Source organism: Megalobrama amblycephala, linkage group LG23 (genome assembly GCF_018812025.1).
Source record: "Megalobrama amblycephala isolate DHTTF-2021 linkage group LG23, ASM1881202v1, whole genome shotgun sequence".
In the NCBI taxonomy this organism is placed as follows: Eukaryota; Metazoa; Chordata; class Actinopteri; order Cypriniformes; family Xenocyprididae; genus Megalobrama; species Megalobrama amblycephala.
The window spans coordinates 3022156-3032691 of record NC_063066.1 but is presented as its reverse complement, the minus strand read 5'-3'; the positions used below and the strand labels follow the sequence as shown (position 1 = coordinate 3032691).

Here is a 10536-nt window from a genome sequence, read left to right as displayed (position 1 = left end):
CAAAGTCAACTTCTACCGTATGTGAAATTATCACAGCTCAGCTGTGCAAACTAAAAGACATGCCGATATGAATAAAGACAATTCTCACAAGAGCTCTGCAGCAGGAAAAGTCCAGAGCCCTCGCAGTTGAGGAAATCACCGGTTTCTGTAACAGAAAGAATGATCTATGAAAGCCGTTTATTTCACACTTTTGCTCAAAACAATAATATTGTACACAGATCGATGGGCGTCTAAGTGGTAAAATGTGTGTTTCTGTCTCAAATGCTCTTGATAAAGTAGATGTCAAACAGGTTCAATCTGTGCAGGTATACAGATCAATGTGTGAGCAAGTGTGTGAGGGTCGAAGCTCTAGAAACAGGTGGGAGACTAAGAGAAAAATGACCTTTGTCGATGTCCTTGTACAACTGGTCGATAAAAGCATCCAGTTGCTCCCTCTGCTGGCTGGGGAGCTCCAGTGCATCGCATGCATGAACCCACTGACTCAGAGAACTGCAGACACATCAGATCAGAATCACGTGGATTTACTGGATACATCTCTCTAGGGTGAAGCAGTGATTGTTTGTATATTACCTGGTGCCAATACCCTGACCGTTAGTCCCAACGAGTGAAAACAGAGAGCGAAATCCTTCAGGAGTGAACCACTGAAATACAAAATAAATTAATTTTACTAACATCGGCCCTATCCTTGATTCAGTGCATTCAGTGGGCTTCACAGGGATGAGAAGTAGAGACACACAGATTTCACTGGCCAGATGCGTAGTACCGGTGTACCGCGCAACCCTAGATCATATTGTTAGTAGTAGTAGAATTATTAGTAGTATTATTATCTTAAAGGATTTACAGAAACACTGAATGATCAACGTCTCAAGCACCACTAGCCATAAGTTCTGTTAAAATGACAAATATGCATTTGTACATTTTCATTCATACATGTTTTCTAGGTTTTACTTATAATTAAGTTCTATCATTAAAAAAAAATGTTTGATTGACTGATGTTAAAAATGTAGTTGTTTTACATTCAGATCATATGAATGTATCTTAAAAGTAAAAAAACTGTGCCATATTATAATATTAGATTAGATTAGATTACATTAAATAATATAATATAATATAATATAATATAATATAATATAATATAATATAATATAATATAATATAATATAATATAATATATACTGCTGTTCAAAAGTTTGGGATCAGTAAGATTTTTTTTTAATGTTTTTGAAAAGTATCTTCTGCTCACCAAGGCTTCATTTATTTGATCAAAAATACAGTAAAAACAGTAATATTGTGAAATATTATTACAATTTAAAATAACTGTTTTCAATGTTAATATATTTTAAAATATAATTTATTCCTGTGATCAAAGCTGAATTTTCAGCATCATTACTCCAGTCTTCAGTGTCACATGATCCTTCAGAAATCATTCTAATATGACGATTTGATGCTCAAGAAACATTTCTGATTAAAATCAATGTTAAAAAAAATCATATTTTTGTGGAAGCTGATACATTTTATTTTTTAGGATTCTTTGATGAATAGAAAGTTCTAAAGAACAGCATTTATTTGAAATAGAATCTTTTGTAACCTTTTAAATGCCACTTTTGATCAGTTTAATGCATCCTTTCTGAATGAAATGTACAATTTTTTGATTAATTTGATTAATAAAAAGTAAAAAAAAAAAAAAAAACAGCATTTATCTGAAATAGAAAGATTTTCTAACATTATACACTAACGTTCAAAAGTTTGGGGTCAGTAAGAATTTCCTTTTTTCTTTTTTTTTTTGAAAAATTAAAGAAATTAATACTTTTATTCAATAAGAATGCATTAAATTAATCTAAAGTGACAGTAAAGACATTTATAATGTTACAAAAGACAATTTCAGATAAATGCTGTTCTTTTTAACTTTATATTCATCAAATAATCCTGAAATAAAATAGTATACAACTGTTTACAACGATGATAATAATAGTAGTAATCAGAAATGTTTCTTAAGCATCAAATCATCATATTAGAATGATTTCTGAAGGATCATGTGACGCTGAAGACTGGAGTAATGATGCTGAAAATTCAGCTTTGATCACAGGATATAAATTACATTTTAAAATATATTAAAACAGAAAGCAGTTATTTAAATTGTAATAATATTTCACAATATGACTGTTTTTTCAGTATTTTTGATCAAATAAATGCAGCTTTGATGAGCAGAAGAGACTTCTTTCAAAAACATTTAAAAAATCTTACAGACCCCAAACGGCAAAAGTTACTCTGGCAAGTAAATTAAAAAATGTACAAGCTAATGGCGATTCTATTGCCAAGGTGTGCGTAGAGGGTTGGTAGTGTTTGTTTAATTTTTGTATGACCCTTTTGCTTTTTATTAAATCATAGACAGACAGACGGACGGCAGAGACGATGTCTGACCTGACTGAGACGATCTTCGTACATCGCTGTGGTAAACAAATTGCGCAGCAAGGCCAGCTGTCCCTGATAAAAGGAACAACAACATATTTTGGGGCACATAATATTAATTTACATCATAAAAAAATCACTTATTTGTCACTACTTTGAAAAATTCAAACTTTTGACGCAGTATGAAGATTTTACTATTTACCTGAAACTTCTCTCCCAACAATTTATGAACTATTTCCTCCTCTTCATTTGCTGTGCGACTACAAAAACTAGAGAACAACCTCTGCCAGCGTCCCTTATCTTGAGCCTGAAACAACAGCAAACACAGTTTTTGTTTGTTAGCTGTTAAGTTCATACTTGTGACATATAATTTTATTCAAACAATCCTCTTATTCAGACCAATAAATAAAAAATAATAACCTGCTTGACGGTGGCCACCATCCTCGCCATGATCATGATACTGGAGGTTTCTGGAGGGTAGTGCACACTCCTGGATAATATGGAGAAACAATTTAAAGCAAGAGCAGTCATTTAATTCAAGGCTGGCACGTCTATGCACCAACAGCCTTCAAACCAAAGCAATCAATGACTGACAAAGCAAGGACTGCATTATACTTTCAGTATGGGTCGGTTATCATTTGAATTTTAATGATTCTGACTCTGCTTATCGATTCTGATTCTTATCGATTCCAATAAGTTAAAAAAAAAAAACCTTGGATATCATTCAATTTTATTCTAAGTCTACATTTCATTGTAGCTGAATATCATGAACAAAAAACACTTACACAAGGAACTTTTGGCTATGTAAAAATACTATAGCAAAAACAACTACAAGCCTATCTAATAAGCATTATTAAAGACAAGTTAACACTCAGTAATTAAAAAAGAACAAATAATCAAATTTGCAATTGCACAAATAAATAAACAGTGTTTTAACATTGTCAGGTACAGAAACCGAAATCAAATGTAAAATAACACTGCATTTCATAAATAAAATATACATTAAAAATAGTTATTCAGTCAAGAACAGTATTGTCTTTTGTTGTTTGATGTTATTATAGAGACGGCAGCAGGAATATTAGGCTGCTGTCACTTTAAGAGCTGCACCGATCCAATATACTGATACACATGTGTTTTCTTTCTCAACTGTTTACACTCAATTAAAGGCACAATATGTAATTTTCACCGCTAGAGGTCGCTCATTCAAAACAAAGACATAGCCTTGATTTAGTGGAATCATGGGAGATGTTGTCTTCACGTCTACAGCTGGGGAAAAAGAATCCGACGAGACTCGGCAGAAATCATATTCATGGATGAGCTAATGTATTAAAGATTTATTAACATTACTGTAGTATAAAGCAGGGTGTGACTGAACCAGGCCGCTGGAGCGATTGCTAACGAGAGACGAGCGTGACACACGTCTCGAGAGCAGCGGGACTTTTATTATGCCACAGTCGCAGCTTCTTCTTCTTCCGGTCAAGCGTATGTGGGGTAACGCAGCGCTGTTTATTATATTAGACACATTTGTATGTTGAAAGTCGTTATAGTGCTATTCTGTGTTCACTCTGCAGCTGCTGTGAGACACTTGTTGCACACTGCAGTAAGATAGATCGATATTAGGCATGGTAAAACATGGTATTCGCGGTAAATCAAGAAAACGAGATTTAAAAAAAATAGGCCTAGGACTAAACGTGTTGAGATATATAGCATGTTTAGTTTTAGCATGTCGATTAATGTTTTTAAACAGTCACCTGTCTAATAAAACACATAACATATTAAAGCGTCTTTGGTGTTTCCATGGTTTCTACAAAATAAAACTGGAAATCGAGGTTAACGTGGGTATGATGTCATTGATAAGTGACACATGGATATGGTCTGTGTCCTGTAGGGCTGAGTAAAAAATATCAATTTCTCAATTTTAATCGATTCTCATTTTTACGAACCGATATGGATTCTTAAATCCCAAGAATCGATTAGTCTAGTCTGTTTTCAGTTGATGAATGAGCAGAATATGTAGCGCCTCCCATCCAATAAATCGCAATAATCTTTGTGCTTTGTTACTTTTGATATGAAGCAAAGTCTCAGATTTCAAATGGCGTCCATCTTATTATGAGATTCAAAAAATAAATACCATTTTGGCGCTGTTTAATGTGGCGTGACAGATCGCTTTAGCGCCTCAGTTAAAGAGAAGCATGTGATCATCCTCTCCTCCGCTTTAATACCAGTTACAGCGAAATAAACACGTATGAACATCTGAAGGTATGTTAAAATATACAGTACAACTTACTGAAATCCGTATCATGTCTCGTGTAATCGCTCAATCAGTGTTTCAACCTCGGAAAGACGTCAATAAAACAGCTTCAATGTCACGTGACGTCACATTTACCTCAGAAAAACATATTCTGTGACCATAAACTCATTAGTCAGCTAGAAAAGTGAACTCTAGAAAGATAAATATAGCTATGCACCGTTACATATTCATTATAATTTTTAATGTTCTTCAATATTTGATGCATGTTTGAATAAAGCAGTTATGACAGCCGTGATTTAAATGTTTATATTTCAAAAAAATGAATTGGAGTAGAAATATGATTATGTAATTCTAAACTTTATTTATAATAAAAACATCATTGAGTGTAATTTAAGTGTTTGTATATAAATAAGTTAATTTAAACTTCAATATTATTATAGTAGTACCAACTGACTCCCATGTGTAGATTTTTTTTCCTCTAGAAAATTTGGCATATACTGTAACTGATACAAAATAATCGATAGAATCGAAAGCATGTGAATAGAAATCAAATCGAATCGCGAAAATTGTGTCAATACCCACCCCTAGTGTCCTGGTTAAAATTGCTTATTTCTCTGAATTTAAACATTGTTGGAAATATTTGGGATTATGTACTCAAGGCAACAAAAATATATAACATTGTTCTAGTGGTTTTTGGATACTTTAATCCAAAAATCTTACATATTGTGCCTTTAAGACATAACCAACTGTTTATGAGAATATTTTGACATATTTTGTGTGTATTTGTCAGCTGAAGTGCAAAAAGATGCAGAAGAGAACTCAGTTCAGCATCACACTATTCAGTATGAGAGGTTGCTTTCTGCACTAAAGAACAAAACTTTGTACTTGAATGGTTTAAAAATCACATTAAAATGCGCAAGCAGGAACCGATAAGCAGAATCGAAATGCATGTTACTTGTCAAATCACCGGTTCTTGATACCCATCACTATATATATGAGTGAGCATTTACCTCCATGCATCCTGCAGCTTGTTGATTGGGTGATCTGGATCATCATGGGAGGGGCCGAGACACAGGACCTTGTGGTACTGCTCCCATGCAGCCTGCCGGCACTCAGCACTGCAGTACATGACCTGAAGATAACGCATATGAAGAGCGTTCAGGGATGAGTCACACAGACACTGCTTTGATAGGCTCTGTTTGAAGTACTTGTGCTAAACTATTCAATTATTTTTTGGAGAGATTTGTACTTTACACAAGTGCTATTGAAAATGAACACATGCACTCTAAAATATTCAAAGGAGAAACATACTTTTGTACATATTTTGCAAGTCATCATGACTTAAAAATGTCCTAACGATTGCTAAAAAACAGCACTTGTTCTTTTTAGTGAACATCATAATTGGTCAGTTGTGGTCAGACTTCCTTGTGATGCGACATCCCATCAGCCACCACACGTCTTTCATATAAAGCAAAAATTTTTAGCCCTATAAAGCATATTTGATACAATGCATGACGTTCTAAGGCATCTAAATGATCAGTGTGATTAAAACAGTGTGTATTTCAGTATAATTGCAAACATCTTTTACTGTGAAATCTCTGATTTTTACTGCATAAACCCAAGAATAACTTTTATATTGTTAGTAATATTTCAAGATGAACATTTATTGGACTGAAGCAACTTATGTTTATTTGATTAAACAAACATAAAAAAAAAAAAAAAAATCATGTTAAAATATGATCCATCAGGCTTTTGAGCAGTATTGGCTAAGTTACTCTAAAAAGTAATTACTAGCTACTAATTACATCTTTAAAAGTGTAATTACTGTACTAATTACTGTTTATGCACTTCTTATTAGTAATTACTTTCTAAATCCCATTTCGACCTCGACCAGTTGAACAATGCCTGGATAGACATGAAACTGCTCTCTAATTTTTTCAAATAAATAATATAAATTGTTCTTGAACTGATCAAAGTATTTAAAGGGAGGTTACATTAAAAACACACATTTTAACATTAGACATTAAAGTAGATGCACGCAATCGTAATTGAGTTACACACACTCAAACTTGGGAAAAATAATATTTTTTGCACTCAAATTGGAATGTTCTGAGTATCATCTGTATGCAAAGTGACCCACATTTGGTTTTTGACCACTGAAAATGTGCAATTTACTCATGGAGCTGCATTAAGATCTCCATATCTCTGGGATTGAACCATTGAGGGCTTTTAAAATGAAGATGCCAAAAGGAAAGTTTGTTAAGAATCAGAATCTAAAAGGATATTAAGATATCTTTAATATTTCTAGAGTTACAGGCATGCAAACTTGAGGCACAAGAAGTGCTTTTTCTCCATTTTCAAACTGTTGGCATATAATGAAACAAAGATTGCTAAAGTCAACAGATTTTACTAATAGATCTACCAATCTCTGTGTAAAAATAAAATTATGATGCTGTCGCCTTTCTAAAGTCATTTTTACACCCCTCGAATTTGGCTCCAAATCTCAGGTGAAAATGGTAATTTTGACCCTCCTCTACAAAATAGTGGATTACTCAGTAAATATACATCTGTGACATTTAATACTTTGCCTTTCATCACTATTGATGTTGTCTTTGTACAGAAAAACATATTAACAAAATCAAAAAATAGCCGGGGACCTCTGGCGTGACCTCACAGATCACATTAAGAACACATTAACATCAAGTGTACCTGACACTGTGGGCAGGCCTGGTGTCGGTCAGGTCGCACCTTACACAGCTCAGGGTGAGGCAGACTCAGCGCTGGAAGACCACTCAACCTCCTGGCGTTCTCCTCTGCGGTCTCCAGAGCACGCAGACAGTACTCACATGCTGAATACGGGAAGAAGAAAACATGCCGGGTACAGGGACACACCAACAACCACATCAAAATTATAAATACAGGAGTTGGGCAATGAAACTGACACACTGGCCAATGTAGTGCTGGAGGTTTCACACCTACAGAATGGGTTCAAAGTCAGAGTTGGGGGAAAAATGTTTGTATGTATGCAAATTGTATAATATCCAAGGTACACGTTTATAATAAACATGCATGAACATCTGAAGGTATGTTAAAATATACTGTATATTTTAACATACCTTCAGATGTTCATGCACGTTTATTTCGCTGTAACTGGTATTAAAGCGGAGGAGAGGATGATCACATGCTTCTCTTTAACTGAGGCGCTAAAGCGATCCGTCACGCCACATTAAACAGCGCCAAAACGGTATTTATTTTTTGAATCTCATAATAAGATGGACGTCATTTGAAATCTGAGACTTTGCTTCATATCAAAAGTAACAAAGCACAAAGATTATTGTGATTTATTGGATGGGAGGCGCTACATATTCTGCTCATTCATCAACTGAAAACAGACTAGACTAATCGATTCTTGGGATTTAAGAATCCATATCGGTTCGTAAAATGAGAATCGATTAAAATTGAGAAATCATTATTTTTTTACCCAGCCCTAGTCTCAGCCAATGGACTCAAACACACACTGTTTTGGTAGTGACATGCAAATGCGGGACACGTTTTATTTCACTTTAAAAAAAAAAAAATTATATATATATATATATATATATTTTTAAAAACAGCAATGGAAACAAATGCAAAAATTCATTTTCATTTTCATGCAATTCAAATAATTTTCACAAGTTGAAATTTAGGGGTTAGGGTTCGGGACAGACACCTCCCAATTGAAAGTACCCAATATATGATGATTTTTATATATATTAATCTTACTGATATTTTAAACATTATAGTGGGATTCAATAGATAATAGAAAGATCTTAGTAAACATCTAAAATTTGAATATTTAAATGCTTTTTAAATGAGTTTTTGCTTGTAGAACAGCAGTTTGCACTAGGCGCCCATATGTTTCGGTAGTGACAAATCTGAATAATGAGGTCATTCATCACCAATATATGATCAGGAACATCTGGATCCATGCACTCACCTCTGTATTTATACAAGGCATTCCACAAGAACTGAGATGAGACTAGAGGCTGCTCAATGAAAATAGTGTCACCCTTTTTGAACGACCTTTTGGCGAATAATCCTTTGCCCTGGAGAAACATGATCAGATCATTACAAAATAACACATGCTGCTGTCTGGATCATGAGATGGGAGAACCCCATTTAAAATGCATGTCCTCATATATGTCTCCATTTTAGATTATATGATTATTTGTCACAGTTTGCACATTGTTTTAGGTTCTGGCATCATAAGCCGGCTGACGTGGGAGGGGTGCGAGCTCCATAATCAAAGCTAAACCTCTTAAGAAAACATGACTGAACTGGATTTTTGGAGGAGGACGCATCTCTATAGTGGCACTACTGTTGCATACCTTGACATTATCGATAAATCGGACCTCCACGAAATTACTAGCTTTGACAGGATCCACGCAGCGAGAAAACATGTCTTCTACGGGGGCCGCCATGTTGGATATTTACATATCGACCTCTAACCTCTCGAATTGACCAATAGTGTGCGTGTGATAAATCTCCTTTCACTCCACCGTGTTTAGATATATATTTATTCTGGATGAAAATATCGCTCTGCCTGTTATAAGCATATATGCTACGCTTAAAAGAAGAAGTATGTTCTGGTTCTTCTTGATAAAAACGTAAAAATGGAAGGCGGGGCGAGTCAACTGGTAACTAGTGACGTCAGATTCGTGAATGAATCGTTTTTCTGAGTCGAATCTCGGGAATGTTTATTGAACATGAAGGTTATAAACAAACAAGGTTTTAATGAATTACGTGCAAAAACCTTTCAGAGTGATCTAAATGAATGTAAATGTAAATTAAGGTTCAAAAACAACAATTTTTACGAGCTGAATCTTACAATGAGGAGAAAAAATATATATATTTTTTAAATTATTATTATTATTTCACTCTAATGCTAAAACTCTGTATGACAATTCATTTATAAATGAATAAAAACATTGTATCTCCGTATTTCATCATTTTTATTTTTATTTTTTTCATAAATCACTGTTGGCGAATATTTAACCAATAAAGAGTAGCATATTATGCTTGTGACTAAACATCGTAACTCTATTGGATCCCTAAACTGTCAGTAAAACTTTAGCTCTCCGCCTCTATCGCAGTGTTGCCAAGTCCGCAGTTTTCCCGCGGGATTAGGCTACTTTTACGCTGTTTCCCGCGGGTTGTTTTTCATGTCCGCGGGATGAAATGAATCTGAATAACATGATATTTAGCCCCTGAATAACTCATTTTACCAGGGGAACCCTGCCAAAAACGCGGATTTTACCCCCTGGAACTTGATTTTTACCGGGGGACACCCTGATGTCACCTGTTGGAGTTTGGGTTCCTTGTTGCTGTCGCCTTTGGCTTGCTTAGTTGGGGACACTTGACATTTGATATTCAACAGTGTTTTGATCTGCCTGCATTGACACTATTCCTTAAGAGCTGCTGTGCAGCCAAAATAATGTACTAGTTATCAATGTAAAGCTGCTTTGACACAATCTGCATTGTTAAAAGTGCTATATAAAAAAGGTACCTTGACCTGAAATGCCATTGGGCTAATTTTGAGTAGTAATTGGACGGGTTTTGTTGTGAAAACCTGGCAATCCTGCTCTATTATGAATGGTCCATCTCTGCTTGTTTGCAATGCAAAGCTAAATAAAGAATTGTTTATTCAACAAACACTATATGTTTATGTATTTGAGGAGCAGAGAAAAGTGTCTTTAGTCTAGCATTTGTCGTCGAGTCATCATGAATACTGTTCCAAGATCCATTAATGTACTAAAAACATATTTAAATCAGTTCACGTGAGTACAGTGGTTCAATATTAATATTATGAAGCGATAAGAATATTTTTGGTGCGCCAA

General features: G+C 34.6%; 1 protein-coding gene across 2 annotated transcripts in view; it reads right to left on the bottom strand.

Annotated features, from left to right (window-relative positions):
* The window catches only part of smyd5 (SMYD family member 5), a 16039-nt gene extending 6779 nt beyond the window's left edge, over positions 1-9260 (bottom strand). The window contains exons 1-10 of one of the 2 annotated variants that reach the window (XM_048176701.1): positions 9028-9260; positions 8637-8745; positions 7370-7509; positions 5671-5792; positions 2830-2899; positions 2612-2716; positions 2422-2484; positions 571-641; positions 383-489; positions 89-145 (exon numbers count right to left, since the gene is read on the bottom strand). In XM_048176701.1, coding sequence (XP_048032658.1) covers positions 89-145; positions 383-489; positions 571-641; positions 2422-2484; positions 2612-2716; positions 2830-2899; positions 5671-5792; positions 7370-7509; positions 8637-8745; positions 9028-9120 — 937 coding nt within the window. In that variant the 5' untranslated portion in view covers positions 9121-9260. The remainder of the gene's footprint in view (positions 1-88; positions 146-382; positions 490-570; positions 642-2421; positions 2485-2611; positions 2717-2829; positions 2900-5670; positions 5793-7369; positions 7510-8636; positions 8746-9027) is intronic. The other variant, XM_048176700.1, reaches the window with a different exon arrangement.
* Positions 9261-10536: the final 1276 nt, after the last annotated feature.